Below are 19,179 nucleotides of genomic sequence, written 5' to 3'. Positions count from 1 at the left end.
AGTAACATTTTCTTTTCTCTAGCTTACTTCATTATAAAAATACAGTATATAATATGTATAACATACAAAATATGTGTTAAATCAACTGTTTGTTATCGGTAAGGCTTCCAGCCAACAGTAGGCTATTTGTAGTTAAGTTTTGAGGAGTCAGAAGTTATACTTGGATTTTTGACTCTGCACTGGGGAGGGGTTGGTGCCCCTAGCCCCCGGTGTTTTTTCAAAGGTCAACTGTAATCATAGAAATGATGTGTGTTCAGATAGGTAAAATAAATCTACAGATACAGAAACTTAAGAATGGGCCAGGGAAGGGGGAGGGGGTAAAAAAAGTTGGAGCAATTTTTAAATGTGTGTTCAGTTTAATTAAATTATTAAATTACTTGGGGCACCTGGGTGGCTCAGTCAGTTGAGCGTCCAACTCTTAGACTCTTGATTTTGGCTCAGGTTATGATTCAGGGTCATTAGATTGAGCCCCACTTTGGGCTCCGGGGTCAGCAGGGAGTCTTCTGGAGATTTTCTCTCCCTCTGCCCTTACCCCTGGCTCTCATGCCCGCACTCTCTCTAAAATAAATAAATCTTAAAAAAAAAAAAGTAAATTGCGGGGGCGCCTGGGTGGCTCAGTCGTTAAGCATCTGCCTTCGGCTCAGGTCATGATCCCAGGGTCCTGGGATCGAGCCCTGCATCAGGCTCCCTGCTCAGCGGGAAGCCTGCTTCTCCCTCTCCCACTCCCCCTGCTTGTGTTCCCTCTCTCGCTGTGTCTCTCTGTCAAATAAAGAAATAAAAATCTTCAAAAAAAAATAGTTAAATTTCTTAATATTATTATTGATTTATTTAAATATTTTTATTGATTGAAACATACAGAATGATTATACAACATTTGTATAGAACTCTTGTAAGGAGTTCTGCTTATACCACATGTAGTATCTTAACATAATAAGGACTTTTTTTTTGCTTTTTATAGATTGATGAAGATCCTAGCCTCATTCCTGAAGCAACACAAGGAGGTACTTACAATTTTGACCCAACAGCCAACCTTCAAACAAAAGAATTTAATTTTTAAGTTCAGTTGAGTGCAGCATCTTTCCCAATTCAATACGAAGCACCACCAGATGGCTACCAAATGACAAGAAGAAGAACAACAAAAGGCTCCAAAGCACACATGCCTCTTCGTTTTGATGCTTCTAAAGCAAGCCATGTCTCAGTCACTTTGCAGTTGCCAAAAGTTACTATCACATGGACTGTAAATGCATATGCATGATTTCCTAAACTGTTTTAGAATTCTCCTTAACAATCTCAACTACCCTATTTTTCCCTGTTCCCTGGTGCCACACGCTGACAACTGCAGTCTCCAGTTTAGAATATTCCATAGTGGTGGCATGTCAGCTGCCCACTTGATATTCCTTTGGAAAATGGTGCGCTGTGGATCAAGACACTTTGGTATGATGCATATACACGTTGGAAGACTTTAAAGAGGTGCAGTCTGATCTGAGCCTCCATCATTGTCCTCCACAAACATATTTTCATATTCTTTATGTGGAAGAATAGATTTTAAAGTACAAGCCAAATGATTTTCATTGGTGGAACTGACACACAAAAAAAGTAACTTAAAAAAAGAAACTTGGTTATTGATTAAACAGATAAGTTTTAAAAAAAACTGCGTTTCATCTACCAGTAATTGATGTGTTTATTATCTGCCTCAGAAGCCAGGGTTGGAGGAAGAACTTTAGCTATGGATGGTAATGCTTTCGCCATTATACCTAATTTTTGAGAACAGCAAGCCCTATTTGACCACTCACTTCAGCCTGTGTGTTCCTGCTGTTTTGAAGTAATCAAATGCTGTGCATGGTATTTTACCTGAGCTGCAACCTGTTACGGACTTGAACTTCTGTTTAAGTTGAAAGCAAGAGTCCCTGACTATAAAGAGAAAAACAAATAAAAAACAACAAAAAACAAAGGTCTAAAGTACCGATTGGTGATGTTTAAAAAAAAAAAAATCTTGCTTTCAGCTTTCAGGAGTTAATATTTTTTGTTTTAAATTGATAATTGGATATGGTTGATTTATATTGGGTTAAAACTGTGGAGCTTTCATGTTTACTGTAATTTAGTCTTAAAATATTTTTTACTTAGTAACCAGTGCTTTTGATAATGTGGTTGGCAACAAACCAGCAACTATTTAGAAGTGTTATAAAACTTCATTCTTTGACTATTGGGAAAGTTAATTCAGATCCTACTCTAAAAGCATATTCATATATTAAAAGATTCAGACAAGGATCTGTGTAGAGGAATAATCTGCAGTTATTTGACATAAACCTGATTTGCAGTGATCTTTAAGTAATTCTGCAAAATCTGGTATTACTATGTAAAGTCCTTGCTTTTGGTAAATTGTCTGACCCAGTTATTAATGAAAGAATATAGATTTGAAAAATTTTAAACTGAATAATTTGTGCTGTCACAGAAATGGTTTTGTTGCTATTGTTTACTGGGTATAATTTCCCAATGCATTGATGTGAAGGGATAGAAAATCTAAACTAATTTAGTATCCGATGGGGGGTGTATTTACTGTGATGAAGATGAGACAGATGCCATCAGAGCTTTGTGAATCAGCTGGGGTGTTTTCACTGATAAACAACACATAGCAGGTGTGCATTCATTACAAATATATGTATCTGCCAAGGTGGAGCCACTTTAAAGAGTGAGTTTTGTCTTGTATCTAAAATGGATACAAGCGTATGTTTAAACTGCAAGATTTTTACTTGCTAGAGAATCTGTTTTAATATAGTGGTTTGGCCTCTGATTATTTATAGGTTTTATAAATTTTAGAATCAATTTCTCTTTAAGGTGGCTCAGATTTTTCAACTCTTGTGCACATAAAATTGAGTTGAAGTTCATTGTGCCTTTTTTTCTTTATCCAAATTTTGAGTTAAAGCTTCATATGGTAACTGCATCCTGTTCAGACAATAGTTGAAATTTTTGAAACTGTGTGGTGTTCACTAAAAGTAGGAATAACAAAGTCAAAGCTAATTAAGGTCACAAACTTCGGTGAAACCCTTCAAGTCCAAATCTTCTCAATATTGTGAATTGTACCCCTTCCAGTTTAGTTTTTTCCGGACTCTCCATACTACTTACTGACAGTTACCTTTTAAATTTTGCACACATTGAGATTAAATTGGGCCTCTACTGTGCCGATTCCTATTTCCTCTTGTGTTTTAAGTGCGAACTAACATAAGTGAACATTAGCATCAAGTAGTGCAGACATATGTATGCATTTGCTTGATTCAGTTTGTTGTGACCTTATCAGTTTGGAATTGGAATTGCGCCATTTTGTAGACAAAGGAAACTAAGTATATTGCTGCACTTTTAAGTTTTCAGAACAGTGTTGAAAAATTGCATTGTTTTTATTTTTTTTTAACTCAGTTAAAAAAGACTAAACGTTCTTTCAAAAGAGGCATCTAAATGTGTTCCTAATTTTGTATATGGGCTTAGGTTTTGTAACCAATAAAAAAAAAAGCTGCTATCAAATATGATAAAATATTGAAGAACTTATTTCTAAAAGTTTCTTAATTTCCTAGTTTTGTTTTCTGCGTGGTTAAATTTAAATTTGGACTATTTTTCAGACATCAGCCACAAGGAGGCAAATCCTGAATTAATCTTTCATTGTATTTTAATTTCTCTCTTCCACTCTAACAAACCAGGACAATAACAGTGCTAGATTTCAGAGTATTTTGTCACAAATAAGAAATACCCAGATCTTTATTAATTTCCTGAGCCATAACGGTACTGCAAACCAGGTGGCTTAAAACAGTAGGAACTTACTGTTGTACAGTTCTGGAGGCCAGAAGTCAGAAATCGAGGTGCGGGCTGGGACCCTCTCTGGAGGCTCCGGGGAGGACCCTTCTCTGTCTCTTCCCAGCTTCTGGGGTGCCTGGCAGTGCTGGGCGTTCCTCAGCTTGTAGCTGCGTCCTTCCAGCCCCCACTGCCGTCCTCGTCACGTGGCCTTCTCCCTGTGTACCTCAGGTTTAAATACCGTGACTTAGAAAGGCCATTTGAGAAAATGGTGTGATTGTGACTTTCATGAAACAAAATCAAACTTTACAGCCTGTCTAATCCTTGAGAACGAGTAACTGTGGAAGATAGTAATTGAAGTAAACTGGGAAGCTGTAATCTGTGAGATAGAGGTTGTGGCTCTCAGTGAAATCTTGGATTAATTAAAAGGACAAAAGAGGAACTGAACTTTTGAATATACAAATATTTTTACTTTAGTATAATGCCACTTCAAATTATTTTTGAAAGAAGTCAGTGTGTATAAGTAAATAAATGTGATAGTACTTTTATGTCATCTTGCCATGATTTCCTTCAGAAGAGTTTTTAGAGGATTAGTTATTTAATTATTGCAAGTGAAAATTCATGAATGTCATTTGTCTTACAGTGATGGTTATGAATTTTCATAACCCTAGTTGAACTGGGGGATTTCAATTAAATCTATTTGGAGAAAGGGTGTATAATTTCTGTACATTAAGCTCTTAAGTCTTAAGGCATATAACCCAAGGAGTGCTCTATATAACCCACCACTCATTTGTCTAAAGTTTTAAAGGAACTCTTTATGTTGTACATAAAGCTAAAAAGTAGTGGTAGAATGATTCTCAAAAAGTACTATATAGAGATAGGAGTGTATCTGTCTATGTGTATAGATGGGGCTCAGTACTATATTAAGAGAAAGTGTTTGGGGAAAGGAATGTGAGAATATAGCCTGTTCACCTCCTTTAGCCTCCTTATTTGTCCATGAAACCCCTCAACTAACTTTGACCTAAATCAGGGTTTCTCAAACCCTGCAGTATTGACATTTTAGGCTGGCTGATACTTTGGGGGGCGGGGGTGTCCTTTGCATTGTAGGATGTTTAGCAGCATCTTTAGGCTCTACCCACTAAGTACCTCTGCATTCCCCAGTCGTCATGACAACAAAAATTGTCTCCAGGCATTGCCAAATGTCTGTCCCCTGGGAGCCAAATTTGCCTGGGTGCAAACCACTGGCCTAAGTCATGCCTCTTTGTTGTGTAAAGACTCCCAGACTTTGCTCAGATGCATCAGATAAAAAGAGGAGACAAAAATACGCTTTTTCTTCATTCTCCATTTTAGGAGAAATCAGAGCCAATCCCATCACCCACCTGCAGGAACTCTTGGTAGTACTAAGCCCCATCTATTGCAAGGGACTTAGGATAGAAATGGGAATACGGAGGAACTACTAACCTTCTTGAATTCATCCTGTGGCTACAAAAAGAAGGTGTGTGAAATAAGTAAATGTGTTACTTGCCCACAATTTTCACAACACTGCCCTGTAGCAGTGTTTTTCAGACATTTTAGTTGAAATATTTAAGTTCTCTGGGAAAGCTGGGGTGTGACCAGAAAATCACAGCCTAGTCTGAAAAGCACTTCTTTGAAGCACTATGAGAGATTGGCCCCATCAGGAAACTTATAAGTTTATTAAAAATGATCAAAAGCAGTAGAACTGTGGTTGACATGCTATAAAGGATGTCTTCCCTTCAGGGAACTTCTGCAACATTCCTCTTCCCTACCCTAACAAAATTGCCATCCACCTTCTTGAGTCAGTCTCTTGTCAAACTGGTACCCAAAGAGAAACGGGGCCTTGTGCCAAGTAACCTGTAAATCTACAAGATAAACACATCTTCATGCAGCAGTTTTACTTGATGATAAGTAGAGCAGTTTTATGGTAATACAAGCCTAAGTGTTACAGAGTAAAGGAAACATTTTAAAGATAAAATCAGATTTTTGAGGCAGGCTATTTTATGGAAACATTCCTGCAGGAGTTGGAGAGTTTGAGAAGCAATGATGAAATACTCTTAAATGAGCCTGTTCTACTTTGCGGAATAGCTTTGGTTGTTACCAAGTCTTTTCTTAATACTGAACAAAAGGCACTGCTCTTAAATGACCATCTTTATAAATAAACTTTTTTGTTATTCCTAGTTAGCAGAAGAGGCAGATCTGCATTTATCATTTGCCTTCCTCAACCTGGACACCCTATGTATTTCAGCCATCTGCGTATGAAGTCGTTCCTGGAACTGGTTTATGTCACATCATGCATTCCAAAGACCCCAAGAATAGAGGGTGATGTGACTAGTTTCTGGGTAAAATGGAACAGGAACATTCCATTACCTGGACACTTAATTCTATTAATGTGGAGGAGAGTTTAATTATTCTACCAGCTCATCATAATTAGACTTGTGATGGAGTAACAGCCTAAGCTCCCCTTGTCATCAGCTCTCTTGACTCAGTAGTTAGGCATTTACACTTTCAAACCTAAATATAAGAATTTATAAATGCCATATTACTGATTTCAGCCCAGTTTTCCTATAATAAGATCAGATTCTGTTTATATCTATCCTTTCCTTGTCTTCAATCATGTAGGAAGCACCATGGTGAGTTAAAGGGAGTGAAAGAAAGCAAGTACAGGGGGAGCACCTGGGTGGCTCAGTCAGTTAAGTGTCTGCCTTCGACTCGGGTCATGGTTCGGGGTCCTGGGATCGAGGTCCGAGTCGGGCTCCCCGCTCAGCAGGGAGTCTGCTTCTCCCTCTCCCTCTGCTGCCCCCCCCCCCGCTTGTGCTCACTCTCTCTGTCTCTGTTAAATAAATAAATCTTTTTAAAGAAAGTATAACTAGAGCAAGAATAATGACGGGGAGCAGGATTACAAGGGACGTGGGAGGGGCTAAAGAGATTGGTAGGGGCCAGGCCCCACAGCTGGTAAGTCAGTCTAAGAGCAATGGGAAATCATTATTACTCATCATTATCATTCTACAAGAGTGATGATAGAAGAATCATGTGTAATAACAATCATTGGCTGATAAGGTAAGGACAGGGAATGTACTTGGGGTTAATGATGTCTAGAGGTCACATTAGTGAGTGAAGCACTGAGGCAAGAGATGGTGAACAGCTTGGTCCATGAAGTGGATGGGATCAAGAGATACTTGGCAGCTAAAATAGAAGTTGGTGATGCCTTAGATCTGGAGTTTGAGGAGAGGGAAATACCAAGGACGACTTACAGGTTTCTGGGTTGCAGTAACTGATGAGTGGAAGTAGCACAAGATAGGGAACACTGGGAAAGACTCAGATGTAGGGAAGAGAAGGTGATGAGTTCAGTTTGGGTTGTGTTGAGACATCTAATGACTGTCAAGTAGGGCAGTTGGAAATACTGGTCCGGAGGTCAGAGGAGAGAGCGGAGCTAGAGATTTGAATTCTCTGCCCGTTTTGGTAGTTATTAATGCAGGGGGTGAGCATGAAACTACCTGGGTCCAGCATTTGGAGTGAGAACAGGGCTTAGGACAGCGTTGTGGAGTTCCAACATTGAATGGGTATGTAGTGGAGGATGAACTTGCAAAGGGAGCAGAAGGTATAGATAGGTCAAAAGTAAATGCTGTGTGTTTCCTCCGCAAATGGAGGGAAAAGAGATTCCAGTGCCCAGTGATGCTGTTGAGAAGTCAAGTAAAGTGAGGGCAAGAAATGTCCTTTGGGGACATCACCAGTCACCATAGAGCTGTATCACTGAGACGAGGGTGGAAACTAGAATAGGAAGGACTGAGGAGCAGGGACACAATATGGACACATTGAATCTAATTAGGTTTTTATTTTGCTCCAAAAGGGAGGGCAGGGTCACTAAAGGGTGATATAGGGAAATTGGTGGGGGAAATCCCATTGAGAAGGATGTTGACCATACATGAGAAGAGTGGTGATCAGTTTTCTAAGTGACAGGAGAGAATCCAAAGCATAGGTGGCAAGATTTGGATATACTCACTTCTTCAGTCAGCACTTAACTTATCTGAGCAACTAGTATATGCCAAACTCCATAACAGGTGCCACGGATAGAGCAGTCAACAAGCCAAACACAATCCCTGACCATGTGGAACTTTTACTCTAGTGGCAAGAGACTAGCAATAAATGTGTAAATAACAATTTATCTGGTGTTAAATGCTGTGTAAAATATTACATAGGGAGTAACAAGGATAGAAAGCTTTTGAAATTGTGCTCAGTGCCAGAAATATTTTTAAGTTGTGGTAAAATACACACAAAATTTGCCATCTTAACCATTTTTAAGCGAACAGTTCAGTAGGGTTAAGTAATATTCACATTGTTGTGCGACCATACTCCATGACTTTTTCATCTCACAAAATTGAAACTCTATAGCCATTAAATAACTCCTCTTTTCACCCTCTCCAGAGCCCCTGGCCACTTCCGTTCTATTTTCTGTCCTAGGAATATGCTTACTTTAGATACCACATATAAATGAAATCATACCACTATTTCTTTTTGTGACTGGCTCATCTCAGCATAATGTCCTCAAGGTTTATCCATGTTGTAGCATGTGACAGGATATCTTTCCTGTTTATGGCTAAATAATATTCATTGTATGTATATACCACCTTTTAAAACAACGAATAATTTTTTAGCGCAAGTACCCTAGTGATACTTAAATATAAGTATTTAAAAATTCCTTTTTTTTTTTAATTTGAAGCTCAAGTTTATCTGGGCATCCTGTATTATTTTATCTGGCTATCCAAAAGTGAAAACACAGGCTTGGCCAATGAGGGTTACAATCTTTTTAAACTCTGACTCCTTTCTCCAGTGCTAAGTCTCTAAGTAACGGAGGCCTAAGGAAGGGAATGAGGAGAAGGTTAAAAGCAAACAAGATGCTAGCAAAAGCAGAGAGAAAACGTTAACACATGATTGGGACAAATTGGCTCTTCATTAGGGGAGAGCTATATTTGCCTACTAACACGTCAGCGTGCACTGTCAGAAAGCAAAGGTCTCGTAGGTTCTGGCTTCCGTTGTCACTGAGAGTCCGCAGGCAAGTTACGTTGAGGCTGTTTTCATATTTGTAAACTAGGAAAACATTGACTTCCTAGGGTTGTTGTGACTTGGATAGGATAACGTTCAAAGAATCCAGCGTCAAGCCAGTACGACCTATTGCTCCTCTCCCCGTACTTTTGCTGCTTCTGTGGATTTTTAAAGAAATAGGGTCAGAGTAAGCCACCAGGGCTTTAAAAAGCCTGCTGGTGGCTGACAATTCCCCTGGCCCTCACCTCTCCTGCAAAACTTGGAAGGGCTTAATTGGAACATTTTGTTCCTAAAATTCTTCCCGGTCTATTGGCAAAATTTCTACCATATGGGCTTGGCTTAGTCGCTTAAGGTTTTGAACCTTGCTGAAAATCAAAGCGCATCAGAAGGTGTGGCTACTACCAGTCTTTTGGGCTTGGTCTGGGAACAGGCCCGGGCCAGGCACTAGGCGGGTGCGTGAGCAAGATCCCGACTTCTCCTGAAAGCTTCCAGGCTCGGCTGGCTGGCCCTGAGGCGAGGCGGGAAGCGAAGCGTCTCACCCGCCCGCGGGCGCCGAGCAGCCCCGCCCCGGCCCGGCGGCCCCGCCCCGCCGCTTCTCCACCGGCTCCCCTGTCCAGGGCCCCCGGCCGCCGGCCGCATGGGCGCGGGCTGGGAGCTGGGGGCGGTGGCCGGTCGCTCGCTGCTGCTGTGCGCCGCGCTGCTGTTCGCGGGCTGCGCGCTGGGCCTGCGCCTGGGCCGCGGCCGGGAGTCGGCGGACCGCGGGGTGCTCGCCTGGCTCTGCTACGACGCCCTGGTGCATTTCGCCCTGGTAAGTGCGGGCGCCGCCGCTCTCCGGACCCTCCCCTCCCTGGTCGCGGGGTGTTCCCGGAAAAGGACCGGGACCAGCCGACCGCCCCACGCCCTGCAGCGGGCGGGCGCTCTGCGGAGACCGGGAGGGGCCTGGAGGCCGCGGTGCTGCCCCTCTCGATCCCCTCGTGTAGAAAGAGCGCTAACCTTCCTGGGGGTGCCAGTTCCTCTGCCACATTAAAAACGAACAAACAAAAAAACCCTCTGAAATGGTTATTTCTGTACTGTGTTATGTTAGTTTGATTGTAAGCCATCCAGAGGCCTTGGCTTACGTGACCTGCACATAAATGTTGAACGGAAACTATTTGAGAGCGAGAGAGGTCTGGAGTGCCCCAGGGGGAGCAGGGAGAGGTGAGAAGGCGCACTGCGCAAAGTCCGAGCGCGGGTACTGAAACAAAACATCCCGCGTGCCCCGAGTAATCACCATATTTTGGGTAATGACTGTATGCCAGGCACAGCACCGTGTTTACTATTTCCGATCTTTACAACACCCTGTAATCTACTTACGGTCTCTGTTTTACAGAGGAGAAAACACACCGTGCAAAGTTAGGTGACTTTACAGGGCCACGCAGCTGGCATGGTTGAGTCAACAGAGTCTGGCTCCAAAGCTTGCACTCTTTGAATCATGCCCGGCTTTGGGAACCGTGTCCCTAAAAATTCAACCCACTTTATAAATAACCAGGAGGTTAGTATTTAAGGGAATTCTGTTGAAATGCCCCCCTCCTCCATGCACACACGTTTTTTAAAGTTTGTGAGTTTTTTAAAGATTTTGTTTATTTATTTGACAGAGAGAGCACAAGGAGGGGAAGCAGCAGAGGGAGAGGGAGAAGCAGACCCCCCCCCCAGCAAGGACCCCATATTGGACTCGATCCCAGGACCCTGAGATCATGACATGAGCCAAAGGCAGTCACTTAACAGACTGAGCCCCTAAAGGCTTTTGTTGTTGTTGTTAATAACTATGCCAAAATAGCTTTTTTGCAAATTTGATCTTGCTTTGATCTAGGCCAGCCTGTGGTTGATGTGAAGCCAAAGTCTATAGTATTGAGAAAGGAGAAAACAAAGTTATAGTAATCACTTAGGTCGCTAAATGTTGAGCAGTTGGATATGTGCACATACCAGGTGTTGCTGGGATGTGAAATTCTTTCTTTCCTAAAAACTTACATGTGGAAATAAGAGATAGTGACTAGGTCCTTCAACCTGATTTTTTAAGCTGTCATTGGACACAGGTCTCCCAAAGAACAGGGGCAGTAAAAGAAGTGGCTAGCCCTCTTAAAGAAAATGTAGTATAACATATTTCAGACGTACAAAAATGTATAATGAGACTAAAACATATACCCATATGCCCACCTCCTAGTTTAAAAAAATTAAGTGTGCTTTTCAAGCACAACTGTTACAGGTAACATCACACACATTTCCATTTGTGGCACCTTCAGGTTTGAGCCGATGCATGCAGTCATTGCTCCTGTCTCCGCCCACCCCCTGTTCTGAAGGAAATGTCCCTCCCACAGCCCTATTTTACCTGTCCCAGATGCAGAAGAGTCCACTGTATGAGCGCACCATACCTTACTTTTTTTAATTCTAAAAAGCACATTTTTTTCACATATTGGAACAATCAGTGACGTAAAACCACTGTGGGCTATTTTATTGATATTTATATCTGCGAATTTGGGATGTATCTTATAACTGATGATGAAATATGATAACTTAGCCAGCTTATATTAGTAGGTATGTTTTTATTTTGCTGTTTACACACCATACTTCAGCCAGCATCTTTGTACACATATCTTAGAGACTGGTGAGGTGGGCGCTCGAATGAAGCTTAAAGCCTGCAAGAAAAACACGTGCCCTCGGGATCTTTGGCTGGGATTTTACCCAGCCAAATACCCAGAAATGTGGCATAGGCAAAGACTGGGAAAGAAAGCCCCTCCCGGAGAACTGGAACTGTGACTCACTTGTTCACACTGGAACCTGAGCTGCCTCTTCTTACTCCTTTAAACTTCTCAAAAGGGAGGAGACATTGGGATGCGTTGGCCACCATCAAATGCAGAGCTCCCAGCTGGACAGCGTATCCAGCCAAGCATTCCCAGAGGCACTTCGGCTCCCCGATGTCCAACCAGCATGTGATTCCCCGGGGCTGCGGCCCGGTTGGTTGTGGCCAGGGTGAAGGACATGCTGATTTCCCACCAGTGCACCTGGAAGGAGTTCTGGCAACATACATAGAGAAATCAGTGGTTTGGTTCACCGTTCCTCAAAGATGGCCATGGCATTTTGTGCACGGGTGCTTCATGGTTTTTCCCCCTCACTGCAATCTAAGTAGAGCATTCCAGGCATGGCCAGTGCAGGGAGGCAGGATATGGATGTCTGTGTTTTGTGACGCATCTCCTGATTGACTAGAGCACAGGGTCTACCTAGGGAAGAAGTGAGGACAGGCCAGAAAGGCACTTGAATGACAAGTAAGACCTTGAATTTCCTTCTGTAATAGGAAGCTGTTGAAGAAAGATCTCAGGCAAGGAAATAGCATGGTCAAAGCAGATCTTTCCAAAATAATTCGGTGGTATTGTGCTAAGTTAGGAATTGTAAAGGGCCTGAGATTGTACCCTTCTTACAAATTAACAAGTTAGCCTGGTTGATTCCCCCAAGTGCCACAGGGCAGCACAGTGAGGGCCCGCTGGTACCTGCATATGCAATGGGGGCATTTACCGGCAAGGAACTGCAAAATTAGGCTCCTGTCTTATCTGGAGTTGCTGGTGACCTGCTCATCCTTCTTGAGAGAGTCCTTATCTTTACTCAAGAATGTAAACAAATCTTCTCTGGGAAGGAAAGACAGGTCTTTATCTTTACTACTCTGGAACATCTCAGGAGGGAGAGATCTCTTTAAGCTTTACTACCTTGGAGTGTCTTCATATATAAAGATTCTTCATTTGGTGTAAATGCCTGTGCTCAGACACCGCAGACGGTGCGGGAATGCGAGGGGTACATGGAGAATTCTCTCCCAGCACAGTGGATGGTGGATTGGAAAGCATAGTGAAGGGGCAAAAAGATCAGCCAAAAAGCAAGTGCAGCATTTGGGCAGTGAGATGAAAGAGAGCTGAGCTAAGGTGAAATTGGAAGTTAAAATGGGGAAGAAAGCTAAATCCAACAGCCCTTCCAGGGGAGAATGTTGTTAAGTCAAAGTGACGGCTGGTACGTTGTGGGTAGAGATGATGTGGATACTGTTGACAATGTTAGTGAAGACAGGAAGGTCAGATTTTAGAACTATGCGTCTGGAGTTCTGGTGTGTAGTTGAGGGGAAATGGCCAGAAGGCAGTCGAAACTGTAAGACAAGCTGGAGAGACAGATTCAGGGCAGAGTGGAGGGAGTTGGACGTTTTTACTGCGTTGGAGGAGACAGCAGGAAGATCTGGGAGTGAGCAGTTTCTGAGCAAGAGAGAACAGAAAGGTGAAAATGCTGAGGAAAAAATGTCTTAAAATGTGTATATATTGAACAGGCAGGAAGAGGAAGAGCCAGGAAGGGGAGACAGTGGGCCGGACCAAGAACCAGGATAGTGCTGGGTCCAGGGACCCAAGGGAAGCAATGACAAGATCACTGTTAATTGCTGCAGCACCATTTAAAAGTAAAAAAAGGTGAGGGCTGAGCCGGAGCCTCTGGGTCCAGTGATTAAGCGTCTGCCTTCTGCTCAGGTCGTGATCTCAGGGTCCTGGGGTCGAGTCCTGCTTCGGGCTCCCTGCTCAGAGGGGAGACTGATTCTCCCTCTGCCCCTCACCCTGCTCTGTGCTTGCCCCCGTGCTTGCTTGCTCTCTGTCTCTCAAATAGATAAATAAAATCTTAAAAATAAATAAATAAATCATTGGTAAGGGTGCCTAGCTGGCTCAGTTGGTGGAGCATGCAACTTTTGATCTCAGGGCCCCATGTTGGGTATAAAGTTTACCCCCAAAAATAAAAAAGTCATTGGTAAAAGTATTGTTTGAGAAACGAAGGACTTAGCAAGTAGGGTAGAAAAAGAATGGAGGCAGCATATGAAAGACTTTTAGAGATTTGGTGGTGGGAGGAAGAGGAGTGTAGGAAGGTAGCTCAAAGACGTAGAAGAAGCAGGCAAGGACTTTGGGTTCTGTTTGAGATGGGAAGGTCTGGGAGCATCTGTGAGCAAGAGCATCATCAAGGGAAAAGTGAAGGGGCAGACAAGTCAGCTCTGCAGCACTTACTGTCTGGTGCTGTACCTGGCTGCGTGAATTAACCTACCACAGAGCTGAATCTGCCTGAATCTACTCCTTGTCCTCAGATCAAACCCCTCTGATTGACTTGTTCCTCCCACACTTCCTTCATTGAGAGCATGACTTAGGCTTGTCCTTCAGGATGAAGGACAGTTGTCATGGAAAACTCGAGCTTCACCTGTCCCCATTCATCCTACCTTAACACCCATGGGTCTTCCTTGAAGAAGTCCCAAGTCCCAGTGGCTGCTCAAGTCCCTATTAATTTGTGTATTCTGGACATTACCCTTTTCCATTTAGCATCACCATCTGTTCTCACCTTCCACGACAATAACTACAGCCTCCGACTCTCGGGATTCTAAAAATTTCTTCCTCCTCCTACTTGCTTTATCATTAGGTCTCAAGTTGCCTTTTAGTGCACAGTCTGTTACTGTCTCCTGTTTTCCCTTTCCTTTTTTGGCATTGTCTTTTTTGTCGGTTTTGCTGTAAAATAGATCTCCTCTCCAGTAAATGCATTTATAGCCTTCATGCTACTTGGCAGACCTGGTGAATCACAGTTGGTTTCGCTATCTGTTAATGGTAAAGCTTTGTGATGGTTAATTGTCTGTGTCAACTTGACTGAGCCATGGAATGTCTAGTTATTTGCCCACATGTTATTCTGAGTGTTCTGTGAGGGTGTTTTGGATAAGATTGACATTTAAGGGGTGCCTTGCTGGCTCAGGTGGTAGAGCATGTGACTCTTGATTTCAGGGTATTAAGTTCAAGCCCCATGTTGGGCGTGGAGCGTCCTTTAAAATAAATAAATAAATAGCATAACAGAACAGAACAGAACAGAACAGAATATAACATTTAAACTAGTAGACTGAGTAAGGGAGATGGCCCTCCCTAATGTGGGTGGGCCTCATCCAATCATTTGAAGGTCTGAGCAGAACAAAAAGCTGACCATCGGGCAGAGTAAGCTAGATTACTTCCTGCCTGACTACCTTCAGACTGGTAGGTACATTGGTCTTTTCTTCCTTCAGACTCAAACTGAAACAGTGGCTTTTCCTGGGTTTCAAGCCTGCAGCCTTTGTACTAAAACTACATCAGTTCTCCTGGTTCTCAGGCCTCCAGACTCAGACTAAAACTACATCATCAGCTTTCCTGGGGCTCCAGCGTGCCCACTCACCCTGCAGATCATGGGACTTGTCAGCCTTCATAATCACATAAACCAATTCCTTATGATGGATCCTCTGTGTGTGTGTGTGTGTCTGTGTGTCTGTGTGTCTGTGTGTCTGTGTGTATCCCCGCCCCGTCCCATTGGTTCTGTTTCTCTGGAGAACCTAATACAAGCTTGGAAATGATGCCAAATTGAAAGTCCAGGGAATAGCACCCATAATGACCACTGGCCTTTTTCAGGGTACAGGGGTATACAGCCCTTCTGCTTCTGCAGACCAAAATCCAGTTTGTTTTCTAACATCATGAATAAGACATGCATTAGGGATAGATGTCTAGGTAGCCACACCGCAGAGTGAAATCCTGTTCTGCTCTTCCTCATTTCCCATCCTCCTTGGGGCCGGGTACTGGGCTCGACACAGACACAACGCATGGCCCTTGTCGTCTCTGGGCTTATAGAGTAGCAGAGAGTTTTTCTCTAGTTGTTTCATATGGAGGATAATAGTTACTAATGTCACTCTCGGTGTAACCCATATGAGAAATGGCTTTTGCAGGGAAGTGCTGGGAGAAGCTTAGTTTCTCCTAAAAAAATTGCTTCGTCTACTGCTTTCTGACAGCAAGAACAATGTAAATGTTTCTCCCTTTTCACTTGGCTGCTTGGAAGCTCAGAACCACATTGAACTCTATAATAACAACACAAGAAAGTCTGCATGTATGTGTTCTTATTGGCCTTCTGATCTGGATTCTTATTCATTTTTATATTCTTATGACTAATATGTAAAAATTCTTAAGTACATTTTACCATTTAATTGAATGTTTTTGTTGTAGACCTAAAATATAAGACGAAGTATATAAGTACTTCAACAAATTTTAATGCTGCTAAAATATATTTCCTTTGAAATGGAAGAGATATCCTAGGGAAATACCATGTTTGTTTGTTTGTTTGTTTTGTCCTTCGTAACACAACACACAATTTGTAATTGTTTTGTCTTCCTCTATCCCCAGTACCTGGCGTGATGCCTGGTTTGTAGGAGCTATTCTGGATAATTTGTTGATATCCCATGAATGGAAGAATGATCCTATCATTTCAATTTATGGTAGTTATTAGTCATTTACATGTTAAACCTCAAGTAGCTCAAATATCTAAAATGTCAGAATGCTTTTCCTGTGTCAGTCAGTGTTTTAAAACAAAATTGGTTTGAATTGTATATTCCCATGATCGTTGCCAAACATATAACATTTACAGATCTAAAAGGAAGAAAAAAATAGAACTAACTAGGATAATTATTGTTCGTAACCTTAAGAATAGTCTTCCAGAATTTGTATGAAAATATATATCCAGATAAATGTTTTTTCGGAGTTGTTTTTATGAAAATGGGATCCTACTATTCATTCTTTGTTGCTTTTTTCACTTAACTATGTTCAGCAACCATCCATATCAGTATCTCTTGAACTGCTTCATAATTTTAAATAACGGCAGAGGATTTCGGTATACTTTATTATAAGCTATTTTTTCAAGATTTATTTATTTGAGAGAGAGAGGAAGGGGGGTGCATGAGTGGGGGGAGGGGCAGAGGGAGAGGGAGGGGGGAAGCTGACTCCCTGCTGGGCTCCATCCCAGGACCCTGAGATCACAACCTGAGCCAAAACCAAGAGTCAGACACCCAACCAACAGAGCCACCCAGGCACCCCTTATTATAATTATAACCAGTCCCTAATTGTTGGGCTTGAGGCTCTTTCCAAGCTGCTGGCAGTCCTATAGAACGCACTCTGGGCATTTTCGTCAATGTGTGTAATTATTTACCCAGGACAAATCCTGAAAGTAGGATTGCTGGATCTAAAGGAAGCCAGTTTTTAAAGACTCCACAAAGAGGGGCGCCTGGGTGGCTCAGTCCATTAAGCGTCTGCCTTCAGCACAGGTTATGGTCCCAGGGTCCTGGGATCGAGCCCCGCATTGGGCTCCCTGCTCTGCGGGAAGCCTGCTTCTCCCCCTCCCTCTGCGCCTCCCCTCCCCCATTCATGCTCTCTGTCTCTCAAATAAATAAATAAAAATAAAATCTTAAAAAAAAAATACAGACTGCACAGAGATAGTCACCATTTATATTCTAGTCAGCTACTTTCTCACACCCGTGCCAGCGCTGGGTGTCATTATTGGATCCCATAGCTTTTAGGCACTGGCTCAGGTCTTCTGGGTCTCCTCTGACCCTTGACAAGATGTTCTGTCCGGCTGCCACCACAGCAGCCAACTCCGACTTGACTGCCTTGGGCCCGGAGCAGACAGCCCTTGCTCCCCGCTCCCGCCCCAGGCCTCTGGGATGCAGCTCAGGTGTGAGGTCCTTGGGACCCAGTCAGCTTCCAGACACCTGCCGTGGGACGGACCTTTGGCAGTGATATCTGGGAGCCCCAGAATAAGTTCTTCTTCCTCCATCCCCTGAGATGGACTCCCCAGAGAAGCAGTAATGCATATACAGTCTCTGGAGAAAGTCAAGCCTGGGCCAGCCAGCCGGTTGCTGAGTGATGTTACTAAGTTACTCATAAGCTCAAGTGATGCAGCCTCAGATGGGAGGAGCCTACCATCCTCCTTCTCTGTCTCATTTCCCATCCCCCACCTGCTTCCAGCCTCCCTGGGAGAGCCATCCCCATAAAGTGGTGGAACACAGTATAATTCTTTCTGGGGGACCCAAGCCGAGATATCATTTCTCTCTCTCTCTCTCTCTTTTTTTAAACTAATCTCTATTCCCACTGTGGGGCTTGACTCATGACCCTGAGATCAAGAGTCCTGTGCCCTACTGACTGAGCCAGCCAGGCAGGCTGATACCCTTTCTCTTAATAGTTGCATATTACTCCATAGCGTGGATAATTGAACCAACCATGCAACCTCAGGTTATTTCTAATTTCTTTTGCCACTAAAAATGGCCAAAATTTTATAATAAACATCCTTGAGCAGGTATCTCTTCTTCTATTGGACAAGTTTAATTAAGCTGAAAAAAATCAAAATAAATGGAATTGGCAAGCTTCCACCCTATCTAGGAGTGGGCAATTCAACCCTTGATTGGGAGTCTACCTTCTTTTGTAGGGTCTCATGAGAACCCAGGAAGAGACTTACATGATTCCCAGAAAAAAAGGAGTGTCTAATCTTTGCTCAATCCTGACCCCATGATACCCTCATAACAGAGCTTCATGCTTTCTAGAAGGCAGGCAGGCTTGCTGTCCTGTACCAGGCTTGGGACAGGAATATGGGGCTTGGATCCTGGGGTCCACCCCCTAATAGCCTGTTTTTCTTTTTTTTAGGACTTGTTTATTTATTTTTAGAGAGAGAGAGAGCACCAGCGGGAGGGGCAGAGAGAGAAGGAGAAGCTCAAGCAGACTCTGTGCCCCAACTTGGGGCTCATCCATCTCACCACCCCGAGATCACAACCCGAGCTGGATGCCTAACCGACTGCACCACCCAGATGCCCCGATACCGTTTTTCTATACAGCTCTTCATCTTTTCCTTATTGAGCTGAAAGGGGTGTTCATATGACAGTACAAATGATTTCACTCATATCTTATTATGCTCCTCTTCTTTTTGACCAAGAAAGTGTCTCAATTGCATTTGTTGACTAATCCATCCTTTCTCCACTTACTTGAAATTCTATTTTTATCGTATACTGAAATCTTTTATATGCATGGATAATTGGGAGATTTAAAAAATTTGGTTCTGTTTTATGAATCTTTCAATTTCAGTTCTGTCCATACAGTTTTGTATTATTTTAGCCTTATAGTGTATTTTAACATCTGACAAACCAAACTTCTTACCACTCACTTCCAAACCCTTAGAAATGAATCCTTCTACATGAACTTTAGATTCCCTTTGCCAGATTCTAAAACTTGGTGTTTTAATTTGGAATTTTCTTAAACTCCTACATTAACTTGAGAGTAAGTGATATCTTTACAATACTGAGTCTCTTCTAAGAATTGAGTGGATCTCAATTTATTTAAATCTTCAGTTACGGTCTCTTAAAATTGACTCCTAAATATTTTTATTGCTACCGTGAGATATTTTTCCTTTGTACTTTAACTGGTTGTTGCTATAAATGGAAACTATTGGGATATATCTATATATAGTAACCAGCCACTTTCTATATTCTCT

General features: G+C 42.6%; 2 protein-coding genes across 2 annotated transcripts in view; both read left to right on the top strand.

The window, feature by feature from the left end:
- KPNA3 (karyopherin subunit alpha 3) overlaps positions 1–3,516 on the top strand; it is a 95,800-nt gene extending 92,284 nt beyond the window's left edge. Inside the window, exon 17 of the mRNA XM_027590500.2 lies at positions 959–3,516. Within this exon, the coding sequence (XP_027446301.1) occupies positions 959–1,057 (99 nt within the window). The 3' untranslated portion in view covers positions 1,058–3,516. The remainder of the gene's footprint in view (positions 1–958) is intronic.
- A 5,910-nt stretch (positions 3,517–9,426) lies between these two features.
- The window catches only part of EBPL (EBP like), a 31,737-nt gene continuing 21,984 nt past the window's right edge, over positions 9,427–19,179 (top strand). The window contains exon 1 of the mRNA XM_027588029.2: positions 9,427–9,646. Coding sequence (XP_027443830.1) covers positions 9,476–9,646 — 171 coding nt within the window. The 5' untranslated portion in view covers positions 9,427–9,475. The remainder of the gene's footprint in view (positions 9,647–19,179) is intronic.

The sequence above is a fragment of the Zalophus californianus genome, chromosome 3 (assembly GCF_009762305.2).
Source record: "Zalophus californianus isolate mZalCal1 chromosome 3, mZalCal1.pri.v2, whole genome shotgun sequence".
Classification (NCBI taxonomy): Eukaryota; Metazoa; Chordata; class Mammalia; order Carnivora; family Otariidae; genus Zalophus; species Zalophus californianus.
The sequence above is the reverse complement of the archived record's forward strand: the minus strand, read 5'-3'. Positions and strand labels throughout refer to the sequence as shown.